Source organism: Betta splendens, chromosome 9, assembly GCF_900634795.4.
Source record: "Betta splendens chromosome 9, fBetSpl5.4, whole genome shotgun sequence".
NCBI classification, from domain to species: Eukaryota; Metazoa; Chordata; class Actinopteri; order Anabantiformes; family Osphronemidae; genus Betta; species Betta splendens.
The window spans coordinates 1552579-1580229 of record NC_040889.2 but is presented as its reverse complement, the minus strand read 5'-3'; the positions used below and the strand labels follow the sequence as shown (position 1 = coordinate 1580229).

The 27651-nt window shown below is 42.0% G+C and overlaps 3 protein-coding genes across 10 annotated transcripts; 1 reads left to right on the top strand and 2 right to left on the bottom strand.

The window, feature by feature from the left end:
• On the top strand, positions 1 to 26249 carry LOC114862593 (uncharacterized). 6 transcript variants are annotated; one of them, XR_003787005.3, is made up of 7 exons: positions 1 to 984; positions 9591 to 9664; positions 11014 to 11108; positions 11203 to 11345; positions 11452 to 11580; positions 11781 to 11845; positions 26112 to 26249. XR_003787005.3 is itself a non-coding variant. In XM_055511599.1 (4 exons), exon 1 carries the CDS (start codon positions 211 to 213, stop codon positions 976 to 978), a length of 768 nt encoding a protein of 255 aa, XP_055367574.1. In that variant the 5' UTR covers positions 1 to 210; the 3' UTR covers positions 979 to 984; positions 9591 to 9664; positions 11014 to 11108; positions 11452 to 11580. The 6 variants fall into 6 exon arrangements, 2 of the variants coding, with proteins under 2 accessions (XP_055367574.1, XP_055367575.1); XR_003787004.3 differs by having other exon boundaries at positions 11203 to 11357; XR_008695602.1 differs by lacking the exons at positions 11203 to 11345; positions 26112 to 26249 and adding an exon at positions 14395 to 14533.
• LOC114862591 (uncharacterized) lies at positions 2188 to 14402 on the bottom strand. Its single transcript, XM_029163071.3, has 17 exons — positions 13952 to 14402; positions 13688 to 13779; positions 12725 to 12916; positions 12543 to 12623; positions 11973 to 12084; positions 11754 to 11883; positions 11428 to 11668; positions 11177 to 11333; positions 10995 to 11082; positions 10721 to 10786; positions 10187 to 10389; positions 9965 to 10096; positions 9458 to 9645; positions 9149 to 9285; positions 8697 to 8912; positions 8462 to 8615; positions 2188 to 8224 (listed from the first exon to the last, which is right to left on the bottom strand). Exons 1-17 carry the CDS (start codon positions 13995 to 13997, stop codon positions 8126 to 8128), a joined length of 2334 nt encoding a protein of 777 aa, XP_029018904.1. The 5' UTR covers positions 13998 to 14402; the 3' UTR covers positions 2188 to 8125.
• On the bottom strand, positions 15632 to 27505 carry ttll12 (tubulin tyrosine ligase-like family, member 12). Of its 3 annotated transcripts, none has more exons than XM_029163073.3 (14): positions 27289 to 27505; positions 26869 to 27005; positions 26450 to 26648; positions 26099 to 26258; positions 25612 to 25745; positions 24236 to 24312; positions 23544 to 23660; positions 22713 to 22907; positions 22498 to 22609; positions 22125 to 22276; positions 21804 to 21885; positions 19632 to 19700; positions 19105 to 19243; positions 15632 to 16341 (listed from the first exon to the last, which is right to left on the bottom strand). In XM_029163073.3, exons 1-14 carry the CDS (start codon positions 27427 to 27429, stop codon positions 16190 to 16192), a joined length of 1866 nt encoding a protein of 621 aa, XP_029018906.1. In that variant the 5' UTR covers positions 27430 to 27505; the 3' UTR covers positions 15632 to 16189. The 3 variants fall into 3 exon arrangements, with proteins under 3 accessions (XP_029018906.1, XP_029018907.1, XP_055367573.1); XM_029163074.3 differs by having other exon boundaries at positions 27162 to 27302; XM_055511598.1 differs by lacking the exon at positions 27289 to 27505 and adding an exon at positions 27206 to 27224.
• Positions 27506 to 27651: the final 146 nt, after the last annotated feature.

Genomic DNA, 27651 nt, shown 5'->3' with positions numbered 1-27651 from the left:
TGCTGTGAGAGAACGCGAGACTCTGCGAGAACAGCACGAGAAATTCAACAAGGCGGCGCGACACCGGTAGTAAACAACAGCGCGACAAACTATCCGCCAATTTAAATAAATAACTACCTTATTTTACGGAAAATAATCAACCACCCTACCATTCTGGATAACACCGAAGAAAGTTTCGAGTATATCGACGAGTGCTTCGAGCGTCTGGTAATGGGGAAAAAGGAGACGGCTCCCAACAAGCGTTCCCGTCCGTCTGACTCACCTGAGTCACCTGGAGCTAGCTCGGCGGACAAAAACATCACGGACATCCTGGAGTCAATCGAGAAAAAAATATCAAGCTTCGACGCACGTCTGGCGCTAGTGGAACTCCTCCACAAAGAGTTTATGGCCCTCCGCGACTCCCTGGAATTTAGCCAGCAGCAGGTGATTTCTCTCGCCACCGAGAACGAGGCCCTGAAAGGAACGGTGCAGTCCATGACGGAGGATGTGGCTCAGCTAGCGGCCGAAAATAAAAAAATAAAAGAAGGCATTATCGATCTGCAGGCCCGCAGCATGAGGGACAACCTGGTGTTCTCGGGGATTCCAGAACAGGCAGAGGAAAACACTGAAACCACAATTAAAAACTTCATTAAACAACAGATGAAGATTCCAGCGGAAGTTGTCGACAAGATGGCGTTCCACCGTTCGCATAGACTTGGAGGAAGACGACCGGATGGCCAGCGCCCCCGACCCATCGTTGCCAAGTTTCATGACTTTAAGCAGAAGGAACTGGTTAAGAGCCGGGGCAGACAGCTGAAGGGAACCGACTACAGCGTTAACGACCAGTTCCCCAAGGAGATCCTCGACCGCCGCCGCCGACTGTTCCCCATCCGTAAGAGGTTCATGGCAGAAGGCTGCAGGGCTGTCATCAGCGTCGACAAACTGTACGTCAACGGAGAGCTCTACCGGGACCGGGAAGCAACTCCGTGGCTGTACTAGCAGGTGGTATGTAAAAACAATGGTTTAATGTATAAGGTTTGTTAAAAAAATAATAGATGCAATGCAACTATGTGTTATAACTTTACATCCAGTATTCAAACTCGTTCTCTCGCAGATGTTTCATGTAAATGTTTATTGTCATTATAATGTCACTCACTCACTCACTTTGCAAAGCGTTCACCATACGTAATCACTCACTTTCCTTTCACTTTAATTTTCCTTCCCTTTACTCTTTTTCCTTCACCTACTTTCACTCCACACTGTCTACATCCTTTTCTCTATTCTTCTTCCACGTAGTCAGCCAGCTATGTAGCCCTCCAGCAGCCACACACAAACATCTACTGCACAGGGGAAACACGTGCACATACATAGATGACACACAACTCAGAATACACAGGTACTTAAGGTTAGCCACACACCTAAAGTCTGTCACACTACATACACACAAGACTAGTGATCCACAGCAGTCAGGTAAGATATGACACCACTGAAGATTGTCACTTGGAATGTACGTGGAATCAATAAGAAGGAGAAACGATTTAAAATATTTAACCATTTGAAAACCCTACAAGCAGACATTGTTTTACTACAGGAAACTCATATTCCCAAAATTATAAATTACACTCTGGCATCAGCAGAGTTCCCACATGCTTACTTAGCCGGTTACAATTCTAAACAAAGAGGGGTCGCCATCCTGATAAATAAAAAGATTAACTTTACGCATAACGATACCATTGTAGATCTAGAAGGGAGATATATAATCATTAATATCTTGATAGGAAACATTGAATATTGCATAGCTAATGTGTATGGCCCTAATGCTGACGACCCCTCTTTCTTTCACAGCTTCTTCACATCACTGTCTGCTCACTCTGGTTCCAAACTTATAGTAGGAGGGGACTTTAATTTAGTATTCAACCCAGAGTTGGACAGGCTAAGCAAAGCTGTGAGCAACAGGAACTGGCAATCAGTACAGACCTTAAAACAGTACATGGATGACTTCGGTCTCTGTGACACATGGCGTTCTCGTCATCCTACATCCAGGGAATATACCTTTTTCTCACCAGTTCAGCAATCTCACTCCCGTATAGATTATATTTTAGTAAATAACTCAGTCTTACAAGATGTCTCTGACACCAATATTCACTCTATCACAATCAGTGATCATGCACCAATGTCCATTTCGTTGATTAAGACAGCCACACCATCAACCAGGAATTGGAGGTTTAATACATCATTACTCAATGATCAAGACTTCATCAGCTATGTCAGGAGAGAATGGAAAACCTTTATAGAAATCAACGATACACCGGAAATCTCACCCTGTGTTCTTTGGGAGACTGGGAAGGCAGTTATGCGCGGTAGAATTATTTCATATTCATCACACACAAAAAAAAGGACATGTTACTTGAATTAGAATTAGAGCAAAAAATAAAATCTCTAGAGATTAAATATGCAGCCTCTCCAACCAATGATGTCCTAGAAGACCTAAAGAATCTAAAGCTGAAATTAAATAATATAATTGATTGCAAAACTCAGTTTCAGATAGACCAATTACGCTGGGAGAACTTTGACCATGCTAATAAATGTGGTAAATTTCTAGCTAACCAATTAAAAAATAATAAAGAGAAACAAATCATCCATTCAATAACTAATAAGGAAGGCAACATTACTTGTGATCCCCATGAAATAAATGATACCTTTAAAAACTTTTACCAAGAGTTATATACGTCCCAAATAGATCCACCCACCTCAGCCATAGAGGCGTTTCTGAATAAACTAGAACTGCCAAAGCTAAATGAAGAACAATCTACAACTCTAGATTCATTGTTATCTTTGGCAGAACTACATGAAGCTCTGCAGGAGATGCCCAATAAAAAAGCTCCAGGACCAGATGGATTCCCAACTGAATTTTATAAAGAGTTCTGGTCCATGCTGGCACCCAGCTTTTACAAAATGTTAGCTGAAATTAAACAACAACATTCATTACCCACAAATATGAATTCTGCCTTCATAAGCCTGCTCCAAAAACCAGGAAAAGACCCTACACTCCCATCGAGTTATAGACCAATTTCACTAATAAATGTAGATCTAAAAATAGTGTGTAAAGCACTTGCTAGAAGACTAGAAAAAATCACTCCATATATAATTCACTCTGATCAAACAGGCTTCATTAAAGGTAGACAGTCAACAAACAATATGAACAGACTAATTAATTTAATTGATTATGTCACCATCCATAAACTAGAGTCAGCCATCGTCTCCTTAGATGCAGAAAAAGCTTTCGATAGAGTAAACTGGAAGTTTCTTTTAGCCACTCTGCACAAATTCGGCATTGGGGAAACATTCATAGACTGGATCCAAATATTATACAACTCAGCAAACGCTGCAGTCAGAACAAACAACCAGATCTCACCAAGGTTTAATCTGCATAGAGGGACAAGACAGGGCTGCCCACTGTCCCCATCACTATTTGCAATATTTATTGAACCTCTAGCCGCAGCAATACGACAGCATGAAGGAATTACTGGAATATCGACCAAATCAGTAAATCATAAAATAAGTTTATATGCTGACGATGTGTTACTGTTTCTCCTGGAGCCACAGACGTCTCTTCCTACAACTATCAGCCTCATAGATGAATTCTCAGGACTTTCAGAGTACTCTATTAACTGGGCCAAATCTATAGTGCTACCACTTAACCTTAAGGTGACTAACATCTCCTCTACCACACTCCATTCAGGGAACATTAAATACTTGGGCATTGAATTGTCGTCTAGGCTATCAGAGCTTATTGATCTAAACTACAATCCATTATTAAAACAAATAGAAGCCAACCTCAAAAGATGGCAGTCCTTACCCATTTCACTTATGGGAAGAATTGCCACCATAAAAATGATGATCCTGCCAAAAATTAATTACATATTTTCAATGATTCCAACTCAGCCAGCCCAGGCGTGGTTTAAGACATTAGACTCCTACATCTCACAGTTTTTGTGGAAAACCAAGCCACCACGAATTAGTTTAAAAACTCTTCAAAAATCTAGACGCTGCGGCGGCCTAGAACTACCTAACTTCCACCACTATTTTCTTGCCAATAGACTGAACCATGTCCACAAATGGATAAAACCCATGCCAGCAGACTCCTCCTGGATAGACATTGAACAAACATTTTGTGGAAATATTAAAGTTGCAGATCTGCCCTTTATCAGCACCAAAATCAAATATCATAGTTGTTACCAGAACATTAGCATAAAAGCATCTCTGCAAGCCTGGTGGGGGTTTCTTAAAATGAATGGGTCTTCGCTTACTCTTTGCCAAAACACACCTCTCTGGAACAATCCAGACATCATACAAAACAAAAAGGCAATACACTTTCCAACTTGGCATTTCAAAGGGATAACACATCTGAAACATGTTTTCACAAGAGACAAGTTTACCTCTTTTGAAGAACTAGTGTCTCACTATGAAATCACTAGTGCCAATTTCTTAGAATACCAACAACTAAAGTCAATACTTAATGCAAAAAGTAAGAATACTGCCATCCACATGCAACCACCACCAGTAATAGAGCGATTTATTGATATATCAGGGAAAAGGACAGTATCCAAAATCTATATCTTAATTTCCAATGTAGACCAGACAGTGAGCCTTCCGATCTCTAAATGGGAAGCTGATCTCAATATCACCACTAATTACACGTTCTGGAATAACATATGTTCTAATTTATTCAGAATGACAAAAAATACAAATTGACAACTAATACAATACAAAATTCTTCATAAAACTCACTATACAGGACAAAGGATGTTCCAAATGGGTCTCACAAACTCAAATATTTGCCCTCACTGTACAGATAACACAGCAGATAGATTCCTACATGCATTCTGGTCATGTTCACCTGTGCAGCAATTTTGGCAAAGAGTATGTGAACACCTGTCAACCCAGTTAAGCTGTCCAATCCCAGCAGCCCCTGCACTTTGTCTTCTAGGAGATCTAAGTGGGCTTGATCTAGAGACAAACTCATCACACACACTTCTTTCTGCCCTCTGTGTCGCAAAGAAAATCATCCTCATGAACTGGAAAACTAAAAAAAATTAAGCATTACTCAATACCTGAACAGCTTGTTAGATTATACCACCTTAGACACATTGTCTGCTTCATCAAATCAATGACCAAAACTATACTCTGATTGATTCCATTTCCAGGTAAGGATGCGTGGGGCTCGGGTGCTGCGTCGTGTCTGGCACAGTGGTGGGGGGGTGACTGGTGGTTGGTGGTGCCTGCCTGCCTAAGGAACCGGGACAACGGGTTGGTGGACTCTGGGCTGGCCGCATGGGTCCCATGCGGCGGGGGTGTGGTGACTGCTGAGACCGGCGGCCCTGTGCCGGGGTGGGACCATTTTGAGGGTTGGCGTGTGCCTGTCTCCGGGGAGCCGGAGGCGGGCCTCCCTGCCGGTGTGCGGGGGCGGACCTGGGGGTGGAGACCTGGGTGACCTGCGTCCGGGGGACTCCCTCTGGGGGTGCCTGCCTGTGCCCGGAGGGGTGTCTCTCCCCTGGGGCGCTGCCCCTGCTCGGGTGGGGCGCTGCCTGCCCTAGCGGTCCGACGCCCTCTGGTAACTGCTCGGGCCTGTTGCAGGGGGGGTTGGCGTACTACTCAGGCTAGAACCTTCATTGGGCCCTGGGCGGAGGCTGGCCCTCAATGCACAACCGCAGAGTATGTGTGTGGGTTTGAGTGTCACACTACACGGGGCGAGCATGGGCATACTTGAGCGAGAGAATGGGTAAGTGTGAAAGAAGGGTGAGGATGGCTCTGGCTGTGCTGCGTGTGGCGCCTGGGCAGTAGTACTGCGATCCCTGGGTCTCGGCTGTCCCTTCCTGGCTGGGGGTTGTGGGGGGTGGTGGGATAGGTAGCAGAGCCAGTCGGGAACCTGGCTCTGCGGACCCTGGCGCTCTGCTTCCCAACTACATTTCTCCGCATTCATCCACTTAGGTCTGCAAGGGGTGTCCTGCTGATGGAGGGACTGGGGCTACTGGGAAGTGGTTCCGTCCCTTCCAAGTGGGATGCTCTGCAGTTTTAATTGCATTAGTCATACACACTTGTCCAGGAATCTGGGGGCTCCTTCCGGGGGGGCCAGTAGACGGAGCCTTCCCATTGATGGCTCTGTCTGCTGGACCCCCCGGAGAATTGGGTATCTCCCAAAGTTCCTCATACTTAGCTACATACACATACATTTAGGGCCGGGGGTGGGCTCTTTCACTGGGGCCTGGGGCTGAGGCCAGTTGTGGCCTCGGCCCCACCCAAAAAAAAAAAGAAAGCAGAGAGGCTCTGTTCAACGTGGGATGGACGCCGTCTCTTCTAATCAGCCCAGGTTTTCCCCAAAAAGTGCTCCAATTAGCCACAAAGCCCACAACGTTTGATGGACACCGGTCGTCATTAGCTCCTGCGTGTATTACAATCTTAGCGTACCAACACCTATCCTTAGACAGAAGCTTAAGATAAAACTCAATGTCATCTGCTCAGTCACCAATCGTCAGAGTGGGAATCCTTGGTGGTAAACCGTGGGTGCCTGCCTAAAACTGCTCAGGCTCTGCTGGGGGGACTGCTAGTAGCTCCGCACTGGCTAAAGGGCCCTGACTACCTGGCCTCCACACCTGCAACTGGCGTACACTTAATACAGAAACCATTATCACTAAAGGAGGCAGAGGATGAGCTAAACATAAAACACACCGAGCACCAAACAGAGGGGCAGAGGGAGAGAGGGAAGCCATAGCAGGAAGATAAGCTAGGCGCTAACTTAGCAGAGATAACACTAGATAACTGTGAAGATTAGAAGGACATTTAAAGAAAAGATGCTTGACTGTTACAAGCTTGCCTTGCGACTTTTAGCAGTTACTACCAGATTTAAGGCGATAATATTTAGAAAAGAGTGGAGGGTCTACTGTATCTATCCTAATAAGTATGTTAAGACATTTTTTCGTGATCAAGGATGACTATTTCTATTAAATTCCCATCAACAACATGCTTTCAGCCGACTTCCATATGATCTAAACAAACATCACGTCCTTCCTTCCTTTTCACTTTTTTTTTAAATCACACAATAAGGAAATTCTTGTGTTTTCAGCAGCAATTGACGGGACAAAAAGAAAAGTAAACATTAATAATTGTGCAAGAACATTAATAATACTTGCACATACTGTACTTGTACTTGTAAGTAATACTGGTATATACAGTAATATGTAAATAGTTAACAGTAATAAATTGTGCCAGAATGATGTCTGCAAAAATCATTAGTGCTACAATTGGTCTGCTTTGCAGTAGGTGGAAATTTGAACATGACTAATTGCAAAAATTCAGTACATAGTGTGACACATGCTATTCACTGAACCATGTTTCCTATGCTAAGTGCCAAGGCATAAAAAAAGGCCAACCTCAGGTTTGCCTTTCACCCATTTCCTAGCTCTTTATTATTTTTGTATACTTTCTTTTCAGAAATCAGAGGAAATCAATGTAAATTACAAACTATTTGAATATATTCAATCAACCAGTATATTCAGCCAAAAAACAAACAAAGTTAGTGTATCGAACTAATCACTTTTACTTCCCTTCACCAAGGTACTTAAACAGCAATTATATAGATTAAAGACACAATAATGATTCTTGGTCTCTAAACAGCTGTTTTGTTTAACCTGTGTCTGTTAATATCTTAACATTACCATTAATATTTAAAAATATTTTATTAACATTAATATCTTTCAAAATGTAAAGACACCGGATTAGAACCAATACAAAGCTACTCTAACGACAAATTCCGAAGGGCCGACAACTGGTCAGTTTGGGTGAGTCAGTTTGAAAACCACCTGAGAAAAGACTAGATCAAACAGTGATTGATATGTTGTTATTTAACAATTGTAATGTGTTCTAGGCTTCCACAGGATTCTTTGTTTAGTTATGGGTTGTGTCAACCTTTGTGTCTGAAAAATACGTTTTCTTTCTGTGGACTAATTTTTTAATGGTGAGATTTTGGTTCATCTCAGAAAATCGTTTCCTCAAACCTTATGACTGATCAGTCAATCAGCCTCAGATACTATTCACTACTTAAAAAAAAAACACACTGTTTCACAGGAAACTGAATCTGCAAAAGGGCCTAACTGGTCCAGTTCATGGTGACAAAAGCTGCAGAGTCCTCCTCATACATAGGTTGATTTCTGGTGAATCGGCATCTTCGAGCAACTCCCTTACACACCTGTAAATTAGACAGAGATACAGTAGAGACAGTTTGGATTTTTGTTGTAAAAGCAAACGTACAGATTGTCAAATATAACTAAGGAACAATGTCCATTTGTTTCAATGTAAAGTCAGTGCAATTATCTGTAAATGCTAGTTTTTCATTCCTCTCACTAGACTGTATATAAAGATAATCATCAGCAGGATCAGCACGTTACATAAGTACATGTGTGGTGTTCTTTGCAGTGAGGCTTACCGGTATACAGTTGTTACCAATGACACACAACTGAACTTTACAGTGAAGGTAGACGTCACCAATCTGCCCATTTAACTGGAAAATGGTAAAGGAAAAGTGGTTGGATGTTCCTTGGCCGTTTCCTTGCATCTTCACGGATTGGGTGGCAGGACAACTGTTTACAAAGGCACATCAGAGCAGGTGCTGCGTTCAGGAACCACACGTCTTGATTATTGACTAAGCAGCTGTATCTCACCCGTTCATGATCAGGTTGTAGCGCTGGCCTCCCCTGGGTGACTGATCAGTGCTCGCCCAGCAGGAGTCGGTCACCACGAAAACCATGCTGTCGTTTAGACCATCAGCCTTCAGCTCCACCCAGATTCTCTGGTCTGGCCTGACTTCTACGCTGGTGTAGGATGTCATGGTCAGATTGTAAGACCAAGCTCCAGATGTGATTTGCTGGATCACAGAGCTGCAGAAGTCACACGCACGCATGCACAAACCCAATCAACCACACACACGCGCACACACGCGCACACACACACACACACACACACACACACACACACACACACACACACACACACACACACACACACACACACACACACACACACACACACACACACACACACAGTTATTTTCCAATCAAGATAATTCCTCACAACAACCTCCACAGAGTAATTTGAGCATTTCAAACCAACATACCTGGATTTGAATCTGAATCCTATGCTCTTGATTTCAGGCTCAGTGTAGTAGCAGGAGAAGTTCATGGAGAAGTTCATGCCAGGTGATCTGTCCTCGGCTGTGATGGTGTTGCTGTACTCTATGCGGTCATTGTCGTACTGTAGAGACACAGCGCTTCAGATGTTACCGCACAAGGTCCTAATAGGATCAAACATTCTTCGGGTCTCAGTCTTTTGACATGAAGGTCAAAGGCCACCAAAAAAAGTCCACGTAATGTTACCAAAGTAGAGTAAATCAGGAGATGCTGCTTGTTGAGAAGCGAGGACTCACTGTGATCAAGGCCCCACAGGTGTTGCCGGTGTTAAAGTTGAAGGTTATCATGTGGGTCAGCTCATCCATCTGACCTGTGCAAGATCTGTTATTGAGGTGTAAAGTTAAGTAATTGATATTTCTTCTCTCCAAGAGACAACCGGCCAAGGTGATGGAAGCAGAGTTATGACTGCAAACCACTGAATTGCCTGAAAACCAAGAGAAGAGGTAAATACATATAGCTAACAATGTTACATTTACAACTGAATGATCATATAGTTATTCATTTAACTGATTAATTGCTGGACCATTAAATCAGCATTACTTCCATTCTTCGTCCATGTTTGCACTGAACAGACTGGAACCAACCGGAAGTATAAACAGCTGATTTAGTGACGTCCAGCATATGATTCTAACATTAAACTTAGGTGTGAAGTTTAGCTCAGCGACATCGGATCATATCTGCCTTCATAGCAGTTCAACTGTGTGAAACCTTCATGTGACGTTGACGTATCACAGCTGTCGTACCCAAAGCACCCGTGGAGTCATAACTGGCGGCGAACAGGGCCCGACAGAGGCAGCTGATTCCACCGTCTGCGTTCTGACCACAGAACTCGTGAGAGCTGCATATTCTGTCCTGACAGAAGGCCTGAGGAGGGGCTGACAGGACACGTGATATTCACCACACAGCCATTAAACAGCGAGACACAAACAATGGAAAAGCAAGTTAAACTACAGTAAAGGTCTTACAGCAGCCTAGACCTGACCACCAGTTCCCCACACTGTCGTTGCTCGACAGGCTGCAGGCTCTGGCATAGGCCTGCAGAAACTGACAGTAGAGTTTGTCCACTAAAGGATATCTGCGCAACGTGTCAACACAGGCGTTGATGTAGGGCTGTGGGTCGACGAGGGTGTTGCAGGAAGTGAAGGGAGGCGCCCTTAGGTCATTGCAGCTGTTCCACATATAAAGAAGGAGACAGGAAAATCAAAGTAAAATCAAACACAGGATAGACATAATGTGCAAGATGATGGATGAGCATGTAAAATATGCACTTTACGGATCACTTTATGTATAAAGTGGTCTTTTTATTACATTCACAATCACCATTGTGTTTAAGGTTGTAAACCTCAGCTACCATGTCCTATTTACACTCAACAAGGCAACAATGAAACAATGCTTCTTAAAACAAAGACACAGGTCATCACTGATCATGGCACAAATAAATATTTACCCCGAATATCTAAAATTATCCATATATACAGTTTTTGAATGAATCTACTCACCGTTGAGTTGCCACAGGGCAGTTGATGACTGTACTGTATGCAGCATCGTCGTATAGAATCTCACAGCTGGAGGAAGACAAGCACAAGATCAGATCCTGCTCCACAAATCAACAGGGCACAAGCCTATACAATACACAACACTTTAATATTAACAGATAAAACAGGGTGATCTGATATGTTTAATGGAAAATAATAAGACACATTAATCAGATTGAGCAATTGAATCATGTAGAAAAGGGCTGTAATATGATCTCTTTGACAAATAAGCTCATACTCATCATCACTGTATCCAGGAAGCATCACTTGACTCAGAGACACGCTGGAGTTTGTGCACAAACCAGACAGACGAGTTCCAGCAGGTACTGCATGGGTTCAGGATAGAGTTTAGGTGAGTCAAAACCAGATGAATAACAGCAGAATATTTTCAACCTTACTCTATGATGGTGTTTTCTGTACCTGCTGTATGGATCTGGGCTGTATAGCCGTCAAAGAAAACAGAAGCGGTGTAGCTGGCAAATGTCAGCTTGGCTGTGACCCCAGTTTGGTCTTTGGAGAGCTCCACACCGTCGACTATCTCAGCTAAGCCGTTCAGGGTCAAGGGTGTGTCATTAACCTGCATCACAATGTGAGAGACAAAGTGAGGGAAGCCATGATTAAACCATCTGAGACGATGAAAGGTGACATGACTGTCTCTGTAGAAATCTTACCTGAACCACCCCACCTTGTTTCAGGTGGATGTGAATATCCGACCCATTCAGTACCAGTGTCACACTGTCCAAAAAGCTCACATCTTTACGACGGCGCTCCTGGAAGTTGGCCAGCACTTGCAAACTTGGAACCGAGAAATGGGACAGCAGAGAGTAAGTGCAACGATCCTGGATAGAGTTAAGTTGCCCATTAAAGTCGATGACAGTGGGTCCGGTCACAGTGCAGGTGTGCGATGCGCAGCTGTGGGAGGTAAAGCAAAAAATTGGTTTATATTGATGTAGTGCAAATCATCTGACTCTTTTTTTTTACCAGTCTTTATATTTACATTCCGTTTCCTTGACATTGCTCCCAGGGGTTACAAGTAACTCTACGAAGGACCAGAGCTTCATCACAGATTACAGAAGAGCAGTTTTCAGGGTTAGTGGTCAGCACAGCACCTGGTTTGTACACAACACCTATGAAAGCATGAACGTGAGAAAAGCATTAGTTTACAAAAAGCACAGATGAAGTAAAAACATGTTACAATATTGGTTTTAAGGACAACCTGAGAGTCTGCATCCCCTGATATCTACTGATGCGTAAGATGAGTAGGTCGAAGGATTGTTAGTAATGTTCAGCGTATCCACTGTGACGCCATTGACCTGAACATTGTAAACCTAAAACATGAACAAACGCAGCTTACCGTCACAGAGCAGGAAACAGGAAAATACTCAACAACAATAACAAGCAATTGCGTGTCTGTGCATGAGCAGGCACACATTCAGCGGAGGCTCAAAAGCTAACATAAAATGTAAGTAATATAAAATGAGTTTATTTAATAAGGACTTAAAGAATAACTTGAATCCAGTTTTGTTGCTATAAATCTGTGTGGAAGAATGAACCCAAGGGGCAATATCAGAGCCATATGTCTAAGATATTGCAATAAATAGATATTTGCAGAACCCACGAAGTAACAGTCGAGATTTTTCACTTCAAAAAAATTGTATGATCAGTACAGATAAGTTTGGTTGGAGCCAAACCTAAGGCATGAGGCGTTCAGAGACCAGGACATCCACTGTCTGCAAAGACATGTGAGGAGCTACAAACATATGCTGAAGCTGTAGAACTTACTCACCCATGATCCTCGGTTGCCACCATATAAACTCACACTCGCTTCTCTGTCCGAGTTATGAAAGTAAAATTGTGTATAGGAAAACTGTTAAAAGAGGGGAAAGTTTATTTCAACAAAGCTTTTAGGTTTGATTTATTGTAGTATAAATATTAAAACACTAAATGTATATTTTTGACAATACTAACATTATAATTGTAGTAGTCTGATGTATATAGCCCCATGTTACAGTAATAGTAGTGGGGGTAGTACGACCATGTATATGTATAAAATGTAATTCGGTGGTGTGGGAATTGAGGCCCCACAATACAGTCTCCTCTGGTGCGAGGGTCGTAGAAGCCATTGAAACAGATGGCGAATGTGTCGTTGGAGAGGGTCACCTGTTAATAGGAGAGACACCGCTATATAAGGTGGATTTCCATAGTGGGTGTTCAGATACAGAAATGCTCACACTGCATCATGTCCAGCTGGCAATAGAATTATATAAAGGGAGGATGTTTAGACAATATAGATTTGGGTTTAGTTACTTTAGTGCTGAACATTAAGTACATACATCTATATACACAGGTCACATATAGAAATGTTACAGGTTTAATAATGGGTCTGTCCCAGAGTTCAGTGTGTGAAGGTGTTAAAAAAAGTGAAATTGTGTGAGTGAAAGATGTCAGTGAGATTAGTAGATTAAAGCCAAGGACTGTAAAAAGAGTAATAGTCTTTGAATTGACTATGTTGAAAAAAAAACACACACACCGGCAGACATGCTCCTTCATACGAATTGTACTGTCTCAAAAACAAAAAAAAAAACTTTTATTTAAGTATGAGAAATTTGGACTGAACTATTAAGAGTCTGTCTAAGTGCAGTTATTGAGAACAACCAGCAGGAGTCGTTGTTCTATTTGGATCAACTATTTCAGCCCAGCTGTGTCAGCTGAAGCTTTGATTTCCCTATTAATAGATTAAACTAGCTGTACTGTACTGAAACTGTACACCGATCCTCTTGAAAGTGTGGGTAATGGAACTGTTGAAAAGCACAGACACATACTGTACTGTAGGTAAAGAGATTTCCCTTTTATGCATTCATATGAGACAGACATGGTAGGATGAGGAAGGGGTCCAGGGTGACTGTGTGAATATTGCTTCATTCTACTTACATAGATTTGTTTATAGGTCTGTCCATAATAATTGAAGGGACACGAGGTATTCAGCACTGACGAGCCATTGATGATTTCATCAGCAGCAGCTCCTAGAGAGTGAGGGAGATAAACGAATTAAGACATGAAAATTACTGTTACCAGACTGAACAACAGGAAAAGTATAAATCTGGCTTCATTAGAAAAAGTCTGGACTTGTTAGAAGCAAACGATGTGATGCAAAACTGAGAACCAGCAGACCCAGTGAATGTAGTGTGTGCTTACCTGTCAGCAGGCTGAGAGCAGACAGATAGACAAGGGGGTGGAACATGTCGGAGGTCGTCAGGGAACTGACACAGCTGTTGGACAAAGCTTTAAATTTGGCTCACTACAGGATGTCAACTATGAAAGACAGTCGACTCTCTATAACAAACGCAAAAAAGTTCTGAGTCCTGGTCCCCATAAGGGAGTTTCCTGTGTCTATCGCAAGACATTTTTATATTTACAGGTATAAATGAGGAATAATGGTGATTTCTTTAATGAGATGCATAAGTATTTTACAGCTACTGTATATAAAAAATGGGTTCACACAATGACTCTACATTTAACATTGAACTAATGCTACTGAGAATTAACTTAATTTAGTTTTTAAAGGTTAAATAATAATAAATAATAATTTTATACATGCTACCTTTTATTTAAATGAATATTATTATTCCTCATTTTAGTGCCAGTGAAGAAGCTTGTCTTACCCTCTGGAGCTTTGTGCTTCAAGATTCTGCAGCTGTCGGACAAGTTCATCAACATGAATGAAGCTCTAGCTCCTTTTATGTGCACCTTCAATGTTACACCCAGGAAACAAGCACCTCTGGAGGTGGAGTTGGTGCTGGCGTCTGACATAAATAGTATTTTGTCTTCCTCTAACCTTTGATCTCTGGTCTACATGTCTGAATGACATTAATATTTTTAATGACAAATGACACTTTTGAAGATAAATCCTTCCCTGCAATGGTTGGTCGTCAGCCATGAGTTTGTAGATAACCACCCACAACATCACAGGCAGAATTTAAACATCAATGAGAGAGTTGCTGGTTTGTGCCTGTACACCAAGTTTACTGAACCAGTTTCCTGGTCCTCACTAGATGTAGTCATCTTCCAGCCCAATTAAAAGGCTTATGATCATGCATAAATTGGGCCAAAATGGTTTAAACAGAGGCATTCTGTGGAGGTTCCTTACATGGCATCACGTTATTTTAATTCAGTGCTCTATACTACTGCTGTAGAAACTGTGGTATCAATAGACTTCTACTTCTGCACAAGCAGCCTCCATTTCTATAACAGTCGGGGAAGATTCTCAGCCAATCTAGGTGAGGTCGTTGGAAGTTTCAAATCAAGCTGTTCTGATCAGTCTGACCCATTTTTCACTTCAAAGCACACAAAAAGGAGAGAGTCGAGAACAACAATGAACAACATAGACAAGACAAATGGTTAAAGGGAGACAGATAAACCAGCCACTATTAACAAGATGCATCGTATCCCCTTGTTGCTATTTGTATTGTTTCATTTCATGAGAAAGTGCATCTATTGCTCCTATAAGGAGATCAAGTTCCATATCGAATCAGGCCATCATGTTCTCTTGTTGATTTAGATCAAATTCTCACAGCACAATGGTTTGTGTTGGATGGGCACTCAGCCACTCTCATTCAGGTCAGATGTGCCCTTATGCATCAGTGCCAAAGCTGAATCTTTGGCTTTTACTTTGCTGTAGGTGATTTATGTTATTATTTCATATGTGTTTCAAACCTTTAAGTGATGGCTTTATTTTCCTTTATTTTTAGGCTTTGATGTTTATTACACCTTATTCATCTTATCAGTGTATTTCCATATCATAGAGTCAAAGGGTTTTTATCACCATGGCAATTTTTATTATTCTCATTCATACAATATACTAATAAAAATATTGTGATGAACTGGACTTTACAGTTATACCCAGTAAACTGACCATAAACAAATATAAGTGATAAACAAATTATCACTGGCTCACTGTCATTATAAGTTCTCATTTTCATGGTCAGGAGTTATTTTCCATTACATGCCATAGTAATTTTATATCTATCTAGAATAAAGCAAATTTAGTTAAATTAATAAAATATTGTTTGCTGAATTTACAGTTTTCACCATAAGGAAAAATAAGATTTGGAGTCAGCACTGCGATGGATGGGATTTGTTGGGTTTTACTCGAGATTGGTGCGATATAAATGAAATTAAATTGAATTGTATGTACGGGCTAAACATTTTATAGCAGGGAGCAAACACTCACATTTTCTTGAAGAATAACATGATTCCTTTCCTCTCTAGAAACATTTTCTTAATTATTTAGAAAACACTGAGTTCTAGCAACAAAGAAAATAAAACATTTTGCCAAGGAGAACTATGACAGACAGTGTGTGTACAGTAGTGCACATACTGTAAACAAACAAACAAAGAACTACCACCACAGGGTATGGGGATGTCTCAAGTCCATTATGCAATCTGCGTGACCGGGCACTGTTCGGGCTGATCCAGGAACAGGGTCTGGAACATATGATCATAGAAGGCTGGGTGGTACAGGCAGGCCCGGGCGCAGTCTGGGCTGAAGTTCAACTCCAAGATCTGAGGCTGCATTACCCGCTCACCTAAAACCAAAAAGGATTTATTCCTAAATACTTGACGTAAACAAAAACATTTTTGCATTAAATTTTAAAGTACACTGCTAACAAATAAAAATTAAAAAGGGAACACACAATGCAAGTCCAAGCCAATAGCACTTCTGTGAAATTAAACTGGCCACTTACAAAGCAACACTGACAATCAGTTGCACATGCTGTTGTGCAGATGTTATAGACAACAGGTGGAAATTGTAGGCCATTAGCAAAACACCCCCAATAAAACTGAGTGGTTCTGCAGGTGGCGACCACAGACCACTCAGTTCCTATGCTTTCTGGCTGATGTTCTGGTCACTTTTAAATGCTGGTGGTGCTGTCACTCTAGTGGTAGCATGAGACCGAGTCTACAACCCACACAAGCAGATAGTGCCAATGTACAGGACAGCATAGTGGTTAGTGCCACTCATATTGGTACAGTAGGGCACAAGGGTCACACTGGCTCAGACGTCGCCCGGCACAACAAGATCCATTAGGGAACCAGGGCAACCTGATGTAAGCAAATCTACTGAAACAAGATGACAACATTCATAAAAAGATGAGAACAGGGAACTATTAGAATGCTACTACACCAGTAACCCATGAAGAGAATGTTACATGAAGAGTAGCACAGTGACTGTAACTTTATTTTTAAAGCACTTTAAAAACAATTGAATTGAACAAAGTGCTGTACAGTTTAAAGCATCAGCATAAGCATAAAATACATAGAGTAGAAACATACAATAATATTAAGACAGAAGAAAGTTATAATAAAAACCAATAAAAGCAAAAAGTGTCAACTCAAACAAAAGCCAGAGCAAACAAGTGGGTTTTAAGAAGAGATTTAAAAATAGGCAAAGATGAGGCCTGTCTAATGTTTGAAGGCAAATCATTCCAAAGTTTCAGGGCTGACACTTCAAAAGCCCGGTCCACTTTGAGCTTACGATTAGTTATTAGTACACAAAGAAGCAGCAAGTTGGCTGATCTGAGTGACCGTGATGAAACATATGGGTGCAGGAGCTCAGAGAGGTACAACGAGGCACCATTCAAGCAATCGATAACAAATAAAAGAAGCTTAAAAAAGGCACAGGCAACCAGTGAAGTGAGGATAAAACTTGGGAAATAGGCTCAAATTTCCGAGAAAAAGACGTCCATTATGGACAACTTGTCAACTGGAGACAGAAGATTTACTGAGACTAAAACAAAGTGCATTACAGTAATCCAGTCGGGAGGTAACAAAGGCATGGATTACTGTTTCAACGTGCTGTTTAGAGAGAATGTTTCACCTTGGCCAGCTGCCACAGGTGGAAGAAACTGGACTTGACTACAGCTCAAATCTGGCTTTCTAGCTTCAGGTAAGTGTCCATTTTAAACCCAAGGTTACTGACTTCAGACTTAATAAATCCAGTTGAGTGCAACCCAGGCCCTAATGTCCATCAAACCAGCATTGTCTTGGCAAAGAAACCACCATTTTTATTGTGAGTGGTATGTAAATCTGACAGTCATCAGCATAACAATGAAAAGAAATTCCGTATCTTCTGAGGATGGAACCCAGTGGCAATAAATAAAGAAAACAGGATAAAACCTAAAATAGAACATTGTAGAACCCCACAAAATAAAAAGGATCAGAAGACTGGAACTTTCTATGCTTAACAGAACGTTCTGTTATATAAGTAGTAGAAGGGCAGACGGCATACTGTGTCTCATAAAACTTGAAAAGTTTCAAGCAAGTTGTGCTCAATTAAAAATGTCATAAGATGACTATAAACAACTTTCTCTAAAACCTTTGACAAGAGAGGCAATCCGGAAATGGGTCTGAAGTTAGCAAGAAAATGCGAATCTAGCCCAGCTTTCTTGCCTTGAGGTTCAACTATGGCATTTGAAATCTTTGGGGACCAATCCAGAGGTTAAGCTGGGTTTAATGATGGAGACAACAGATGGACCTAGAGCACTAAAAACCTCTTTGAAAAGTCGGGGAGGAAGAGTATCATTTGGAGAGCCCGGGGACTTTAGATGATAAACAATCTCCTAGATCTGAGACAAGGTGACAAACCCGGGAAAAAAGAAAAACAGCAAGGCCTGAAGGAGGGACTGATAGGTCAGAAGCAGACAGTGAAATCTGGAATTTGCAGTGCTCAAATATCTGCAAGAACCTGAGGTCACAACTAGAGATTGATAAGATATGGAAAGGGGGAGCCAGGTTAGAGAGGGAGATATCATCATCCTTCTCCCCATAATCAGAGATTGGGTTCCAATCTCTGAACAGACAATCAACGTGGAACTGGGCGCAGTCAATTGATTAGCAGACTCAAACTGTGACACGCCTCTATATAAATATGTTAATATCTATCTATATCTGGAAAACAACCCTAGAGGCAAACTTCAAGCCGATTGCCCAAGTCAACATCAAGTGTGGCATGTACCTAGGAGATGCTCCGTCCCCGCAGCCAGATCATCACCAAGACTGGTTACAGGTACAGACTACGGAATAGCTCTACAAAATAGCACAACCATCAGCCACCAAGTTTTGTCAGATGGTGGGAAAGAGACGAAAGGCAGTCAGAACTGAGGGGACAGAACTACCAGAAGGCAAGATAGCAGATGTGGAGGATAGCTACAAATATCTTGGAATCACAAAGGCAAATTGTGATTCAGTAAATTTGTAGTTTACTGGTTTAAGTGAGGGCTTCAGATGCCAGAGATTGAAAACAAAACAGATGTGGCTCTTGATTTAAAAAACACAGAACCAGGGCTCACCATTTTTCCTCGTGCGCCACTTCAGCATTACATCTGCAGCATATATAGCCCTGGATGAGGGGTAGGGGCAAATGCCATAAGGGGGAGGTCGCGAGGAGGCTGCCTGGAAAAGCTCCTTGAAGGCTTTAAACAGCTCTGTCTGCGTGAGAGACAGAAGAGAAGAGAAGAGAATGCAGCATGACAACACAATCACGCTCTTTCAAATTGATCAAATTTTTTTTTTTAGACTTAATCCTTTGCTGCATTTGCTTGAGTTTGTCTAAATCTCAGTCTAACAGTGACAATTTGAGGCATGAACAATGATGATGATTGAACCAAACATTTATTTCAAATGGGGTTTGGTCTAGAGTCAATGCTAAAACGGATATTTTTTTTACAGATAAAGAATAGTGAAGTGAGGCAAAAATCAGGATTTGTTCAACTTTAAACAAGTTCTCCTCCACAGGAAGGAATGTTTTAAAGCTCTCTAGGAGCTCAGCATGTCCGTTTAAGGTCTTTCTGGATATTACACCGAGGTGAACACTTACTTCAACCTCCTTCCATGGATACTGGGGATACTGCATCTCAAACATGGGGATGAAATCATCAAAATGGACCTGTAGTAGAGACAGAAGGACAAGGGATCAGCAACAGTTCACACCTCACCACAATAAAAGACCCATCCATCCATCCATTTTCATCCGCTTATCCGGGGCCGGGTCGCAGCAGTCTAAGCAAAGAGTTCCAGACTTCCCTCTCCCCGGACACTTCCTCCAGCTCTTCCGGTGGGACCCCAAGACGTTCCCAGGCCAGCCGAGAGACGTAGTCTCTCCAGCGAGTCCTGGGTCTTCCTCGGGGCCTCCTACCAGTGGGACATGCACGGAACACCTCCCCAGGGAGGCATCAGGGAGGCATCCGAACTAGATACCCGAAGCCACCTCAACTGGCTCCTCTCGATGTGGAGGAGCAGCGACTCTACTCCGAGCTCCTCCCGGGTAACAGAGCTCCTCACCTTATCTCTAAGGGAGCGCCCAGCCACCCTGCGGAGGAAGCTCATTTCAGCCGCTTGTATCTGTGACCTTGCCCTTTCGGTCATGACCCAAAGCTCATGACCATAGGTGAGGGTAGGAACGTAGATTAACCGGTAAATTGAGAGCTTTGCCTTTCGGCTCAGCTCCCTCTTCACCACGACGGACCGATACACCGACCGCATTACTGCAGCCGCTGCACCGATCAGTCTGTCAAACTCACGCTCCTTCCTTCCCTTACTCGTGAACAAGACCCCAAGATACTTAAACTCCTCCACTTGAGGCAGGAACTCTCCTCCAACCTGGAGAGAGCAAACCACCTTTTTCCGGTCAAAAACCATGGCCTCAGATTTGGAGGAACTGATTCTCATCCCAGCCGCTTCACACTCAGCTGCAAACCGCACCAGCGCACGCTGGAGGTCCTGGCCTGATGAAGCCAACAGGACAACATCATCTGCAAAAAGCAGAGATGCTATCCTGTGGTCCCCAAACCAGACCCCGTCCGGCCCCCAGCTGGGCCTAGAAATTCTGTCCATAAAAATAATGAACAGAACCGGTGACAAAGGGCAGCCCTGCCGAAGTCCAACATGCACCGGGAACAGGTCTGACTTATTGCTGGCAATGCGAACCAAGCTTCTGCTCCGGTTGTACAGATACCGAACAGCCCTTAGCAAAGGGCCCTGGACTCCATACTCCCGGAGCACCCCCCACAGGATGTCACGAGGGACGCGGTCAAATGCCTTCTCCAGATCCACAAAGCACATGTAGACTGGTTGGGCAAACTCCCACAAACCCTCAAGCACCCTGCTGAGGGGGTAAAGCTGGTCCAGCGTTCCACGACCAGGCCAAAAACCACATTGTTCCTCCTGTATACGAGGTTCGACTATCGGCCGAATTCTCCTCTCCAGTACCCTGGCATAGACTTTCCCAGGGAGGCTGAGAAGTGTGATCCCCCTATAGCTGGACAATAAAGACCCAAGTTTTGTTTTTCCCACTAGGATTTTGATAATATTTTTTAATGCTGCTCCTGTACAAAACATCTTTTGAATCAATTAAGTGAAAAGTTCTTACAGAAATGTATACAAATTTTTACAAAAAGAAAATTCATACTATATAGGAATAATCTCTCATCTTTGCCTACTTTTTTCAAATCAACTACTAAATGCCACTTTGGTAAAGTGACCTCATACCTCAGTAGGTAAACATCAGTTTGTGAAGCAGAATGTCCCTGGTTCGATCCCTACCTCTGGCACCAGGTGTGTTCCTGACTGAGAAACTACACTAGCGCTGTAATTGGCTGCTCACTGCTTGCCAGGGGATGGGTCACATCTTTACCATTTACTTGTGCATGTGTAATGATAAATGTGAATACTATTCTAAAACACATTAACACACTTCCACTGTCATGATACAATATTTTACATGCACTCAACAATGGTCAAAAAAATATAGGGCAGGATATTTGGACCAACACAGGTGGAGTCTTAAGCCTAGAATAACGTTTTAAGGATATTTATCAGCTTGAGTCGCTAGAACCTTTAACGACATTTTAAAACAGAGATGAGACAAATTACAGAAATTAAAGCCTGCAGCATAGCAACAAGTGTTAAAGTACCGTGTTTCTTTTTCTGATATAAATAATACCATGCCCAACCACAGATGAAATAGAAGAACAAGGATAATAAAACATACCTGCTTAAGTTCCACACCCTCTGCATAATTCATAACGGTGAAGTGTTTTTGATAATCGTCAAAATGATCCAAAGAAAATGACCTAGATGGAAAGAATTTAAAAAAAAGCACAGGTTCAGACACATTTTCTGGCATGACTCCATTAGTAAGGTTTCATACCACTAATCAGTCCTTTCCATTTGTGAAGGTTGAACCAAAACAACATATTTTGTGGTATCACATCCTGAACAAGAGCTGTGGCTAAAAGACAACATCCAGACACAATCTGCTTCACAATACTCTGTAGATGCTGTTAATGTGCTTGTTTGCTTATGCATGTACCTGTTAGCGAAGCGTAGCCAGAAGACATTGTAGGCATAAAGGCGCAGAGGCTGCAGAGAATGCAGCATTAGCATGTAGCGAATGTCAAACTTCACCAGTCCCACCTCAATCCTGTTGAAGAGCACGGGTTCTTCAATGTACTTACACACTACCTGGGTTAAACAAAAAGGAATAATTGAAATCTTATTTCCTGGTCCATATCTGTTTGTTGGTCAGTCAGTCAAATATACCTGGAAGGTACAGCAAGAAGTGGTGATTTGTAGTAAATAGAGTTGACGTCTGATAATGAATACTGTAGGTTATGCAAGTGTTCCTATAGCAAACCAAGAGAAGGTCAAGATGATTCCTATGTGGGTGTCACGTGTATCGATACCTTCGGCGTGCTCTCTCTTTGCCTGATAATATAATCCAGGTTGTTGGTAATGTGCGTGTCCAGTCCACGAGCCAAGTTCCAGGGCTTGCAGATCCAGTAGTTTTTCTCCCCCCTGCGACACAGCCATCTTTCATGAAGCTATACTACATCCGAAGGTCAACATTTTGGCTGCATTGAAGAAAGATAAACTGTGGACAAATCTATCAAATTCAAACCGTTGTTGCCGCTGTTGATAATGCCTGATAAACTGTGGCAGCTCTGTCTGGAGGTTGAAGGTCTCTGGCAGCCAATGGGGTGGCGGGCCACCCTTCACCCTCCGGGCCACGGCAGCCAGGCAGTCTTTCACAGTGATGAGACTCTCGCAGGGAAACTGGTTAAGCATCACGTGAGGTCGCTCCTTGCTTAGTTTCCTGTAGGAAAAATGTTTTAGAAATTAATAACCCAAACTAAAGTCTTGCACACCTTCAGTGAATATGTACAATGTAAATAGAAAGGAAAGAAGGAGAAGGTGTGTCCAAACATTTGACTGGTAGTGTAACGTACATTACTGGTAACTTGTCTTTTGCTGCTCCTATCGCTTATTTATTTTGACAACAATTTGCATATTTTGAGGCAACATGATAAAGCAGCACATTTACAATGGTGGCCATTTTCTCAATGGCTTTGGAGTTGTCATTACGTGCACTTTGTTTAGGTTGGCACTTACTTGTATGTAAGGTATGCCTTTTTTTTTTTAAACAATATATAAAAAAGTGAAGTGAAAATCAATTACTGTTATTACTTAAATTCCAGTGAGGTAGTTTGGAGAGATTAGAGGCATTAACTATTTAAATGAATTAACTTGAACCAAATCCCATTAGCTCTGTCTGTAATAAAAGTACCATAAATACTAGTGTTGACTTGGACCTACTTCCTTACTTTTTTGTGTTGAGGTGATATTTCAGGTGAAAAGTGCTTCAATGTTGTGGAAAGTCCAAACTCCTGGAACAAATGTTGTCAATGGAATTATTAGAAAGTTGTTGTGTCTGTGTGTGTTGGTTTTTGACCTGTAGTCTTTAATGTGATCATAGACCCAAATGATATCAGCTTCCTCCTGTTCCTCAGTCAGCTGGAACCGTGGGTGCGTCAGATTGCTTCTTACTTGTGACATGTTGGAATAAACCCTGGGTAAAAACCCCAGAATATTATATTAGTAATACCAAAAACAGGTAAACGATTATGTTATTAGACCACCCGGAAACATCAAAGTCCAAAGAAATAGCTCACTGTTTTGACTGTTTTCTAATATTTAATATGACCTACTTTTCACAAATAAAATACTAATAAAACACTAAAGTGCACTCTACAGGAACGGGCAATAAGGCTCTTTTTGATTCTGAAAGACATGGTACCAATTACAGTATTATAGGATGCATCCTATAAAGTCATTTCCAAATCAAACTTACTTCATAAACATCCAGAGATACTTAAAATACTTATTATGGACTAATTTTTTAAATGGTTGCACACTTAATTTAGTACTAACTTTTGAATTACTGCCATCTCCAGCTGGCTTACAAATAAATCCCCACTTTAGTTTAATAACCAGTGATCACTCTTTATCTTGTGTCTTCAAATTAAAGCTTAGCTGGAAAGAATTTGGATATAATTACGTTTATGACTAATACAGGTAAGTGATATGCCACTTTGGGTCTGTGTTCTGCAAACCGTATCTGTATATTTTACTGCTGAGACATACTTCAGAGCTTTGTCTTGAGGCACAGTGTGGGGCTGGATTTCCACAGGAAGCTGCTCCTTGTTCTCCTGGGCAATGGTCTGGAAATTGGGTGGAAGGCATTGCTATTAAAATGTAACCTTTTGGGCTACGGAGTACCAACCTCGGTACTGGTCATTCTGGTGTGAATGGCTCGACACACTACAATTGAATAGGATTGAACCAAACCCGTTTTGACCACACCCCAAATGGTGGGGCCCAAAAGGGCTGCACATGTACAGTATATCAACCAACCAACTAAACCTGACATTATTTATCTAGATGTTAAAACTAAATATTATCCATTATACAATGTGCAAACAAAACCAACTACTGAGAGATGTAAAAAGAATAAAGACAGAGTAGCAAGACAAATGAGCTCATTGTGTCTTTCAATCTTCTGTAGCTGTGACAAGTCAGAATAAGAGAGAGCCGTCTTACGGTGGTATTATTTTTCGGACACCATCATTTACGCTTAGTGTGTTATACTGTATATGGCATGTCCAAATACAATCACCAAGCTTTTACCAAGAAAGTAACAAAGAGGATTTAGAGGCTACAGATATCAAAGCAAGGATTTTCCAAGAAAGAGGTAATGCATGCAAATGAAAAGCATCAGTTTCACTTCCTTTGGTTGGAACAATAGCATTTGCCCTCGTTTCAACTTCAAACTTTGTTACTGTTTAACAGCTGGCTCAGAATAAGCACATACTGGAAACAACAATTGAGAAATCTTCAATTATAATCTGTGGCAACTTCTTTGATCACTTGCCGAAAAATTACCTATAGTCCTAACAATTAAAAAGCACCAGCGTTTCTGGGGGCCCTTGTGACATTTATTTAGAAAGCTTTGTATATAATATTTAGGTTTTTCCACACTAAAGGCAACCATTAACCGGAATGCAAAAAGCCCAAAATGGATCTACATGAATTCCAGTTCATGTTTACGTAAGTAGTAAGTAATTAAGTAGTTCCTTATTATTTTAATAGGTCACTACATTAACTAGATTATTAAATAAATATTGGAAAATCCAGCCCAATCTCAACATTCAGTTATACTCACAATTCCCAATGCTGACCACTCAGTGACCCCCTTGTTGCATTTGGCGAATGCACCATAGCAGGGTTATGCATGTGTGCTTTAAATGCAAGCTGAATGCCACCTACAGGTAATTATGATTTAACACAGGTTAAAGACATGTCAAGCCAAGAACTTACCAGAGAGACCTACATTGCTCACAAAACCTAGTTTTGGAGTTCTATACCCAACTATATTTAGGTCAACTGGACGCCCTTAAAAACTTTACTCACATAAGTTACCCAGGTCAGGTTTGAATAATAAAATACTATACAGGTCTCACCTCATAGTATGAATCTGGGGGCTCGGTGATGGTGCTACTGACCCCTTCTAGATCAACAGGTATCCATGGCAACAATCGACATTGCCTCACCAGGGTATTAGACTCTCCATATGCATAATCACGAGTTATTTCGTCTGTAATGAGAAATGGAACAAGTACCATAAGCGTTCACAAACCAAGGTGTTCGTTAATAATAATGAAGCACTCAAACGCATCTTATTCAGTCAGATGAAAGCAGAAACTAAGTGAAAATGACATAATTGGATGAGACTGTGTGTGTAAGTGTAGTGTGTAAGTCTGTATTAGTCGATCCTGAAGATGTCATGAAGCGAGAGCCATACAATGACAATGTAAGCATGTTGTTGTAAATCCAACTTCTGCATAAAATGTCTTTTTTTTTAGGTGCCTTTTGCATTTGTAAGACCTGTTATTTTTTAGTTGAACTAAAAAAAGACAAGCGTCCGATAGCTTTTTACACTTCGTTCACCTCCTTTCTGCAGGTCCTGCAGAGGCCACAGTACAGTGTACGCCAGCTGGCCCTCTATGTAGAACATTGGAGCCATGCGACAGCTGGGCTCATCGGAGTGCTGCACCTGGGAGCCAAACTCATCCATAATGTACCACACAGGGACCTTGTCTTCTGCTGACTGCACAGGATGACGAGAAAGGGACAGCAAGGCAAGGACACTGATGCAGTGATTATTGTATTCGGTTAAGTGCATCCCATTCTTAGTGTCATAAAGCATTGACCACCGCATCAATTTTGTTATATTGTCCATAAGTATATGCATCTTGGAGATTTGTTGTTTTATTAAAATTATGACGTTACTTAACATACCCCCTGGGAGAGATGATAGGTTTGGTTGTACTTCCACATGTGCTTTAGCACAAGCTCCACTATGTGAGGGTCAGGGGCCTCACCATGGAAGTTCAACCCCATGAGAGCAGCCATTCTGGGCAACAGGCCTGGGATCTCCTCCAACTGCTGACGGGCATGCTCCACACGATACGTCCAGGCATGGTCCACCAGAAAAATACTTAAAGAAGATAGAAGTATATGTTTTGTAACTCCACTTAGACTACATGAAGACTTTATTAAACTTTAGGGGTAAACCCTACCCCCCCCCCCCCCCCCACACACACACCACACACACAAAACACAAAAGAAAATTTAACATAAAAACAGATTTCTATTAATCTATTGTTGGTTGCATTAAATGGTTATATTTTATTATGGTAATTGCCTCACGCCCTCACCTGGCCGGGTCCGAGGTTTGCAGTCCACTATCCCTCGTCACAACCACTTTACACTGAACCTCTATCCCACGGTTCTTCTCCGCGTGAACTTCGCCTTGGATCTGCATAATTCCAAAAACCTCTCCGGCATCGAAAATCTATAACATAAACAAGTATAATTCAAGTATAACATTTACGGAAGTTTGACGAAGTTTGTTAAAGCTGTTACCTGTAACGCACGCGACAAAGAGGCACCAAAGTATTTAGTAGATTCATTGTTGCAATAAAACATTTTACATACACAGATCTCTTACTAAGTGAGAATTACGCGTCCTGGCTTGTTGACTTGTACACTTGCCGTAGCGGTGTTGCCACGCTAGCTCTCTCCGAACGTGTAATACACAACTCTGTACGGTTCAACATTAGCGTGCAGCACTGCACCTCGTTGGCAATTTTGTGATGAAGGCTCCTCCAGTAGACCTGAGGCACTCCCGAGGACTGCAGGGCTCCGGCATGCAGAGCCACGAAGCTTTCGAATTCTCCGGCACCGTCCCCATTTGTGTCCGTTTCCTCTGTTGACATTATTTCAGCGAGCGTAAGACGCTCATGTGTGACAGGAGCTCAAACCCGGAAGAAGTGTGACAGGTGACCCAGGGATGCATCATGGGGGATTTTTAAAGGGCTCCGTCTACCGCGTACATCGTTTAGCCTTAATTACTGAAGTTCATAGACTCAATACTTTGTTACCACTCGTTCCTGCCTTTGTCTGGACCATAAGACATGTTCACGCACTGACTTAGTCTG

What these genes read in the sequence shown, in the direction of transcription:
- LOC114862593 (XM_055511600.1), top strand. Translation starts at nt 211, where the DNA reads ATGGGGAAAAAGGAGACGGCTCCCAACAAGCGTTCCCGTCCGTCTGAC.
- LOC114862591 (XM_029163071.3), bottom strand. Translation starts at nt 13,997, where the DNA reads ATGTTCCACCCCCTTGTCTATCTGTCTGCTCTCAGCCTGCTGACAG. An exon ending in GTGGCAACCGAGGATCATGG is followed by an intron (nt 12,085 to 12,542) that starts GTGAGTAAGTTC and finishes TTCATGTTTTAG; the next exon opens with GTTTACAATGTTCAGGTCAA. An exon ending in CCTGGATACAGTGATGATGA is followed by an intron (nt 10,787 to 10,994) that starts GTATGAGCTTAT and finishes GTCTTCCTCCAG; the next exon opens with CTGTGAGATTCTATACGACG.
- ttll12 (XM_029163073.3), bottom strand. Translation starts at nt 27,429, where the DNA reads ATGTCAACAGAGGAAACGGACACAAATGGGGACGGTGCCGGAGAATTC. An exon ending in CCCCAGATTCATACTATGAG is followed by an intron (nt 24,313 to 25,611) that starts GTGAGACCTGTA and finishes CCCAATTTCCAG; the next exon opens with ACCATTGCCCAGGAGAACAA. An exon ending in AAAGAGAGAGCACGCCGAAG is followed by an intron (nt 22,277 to 22,497) that starts GTATCGATACAC and finishes TGTTTAACCCAG; the next exon opens with GTAGTGTGTAAGTACATTGA.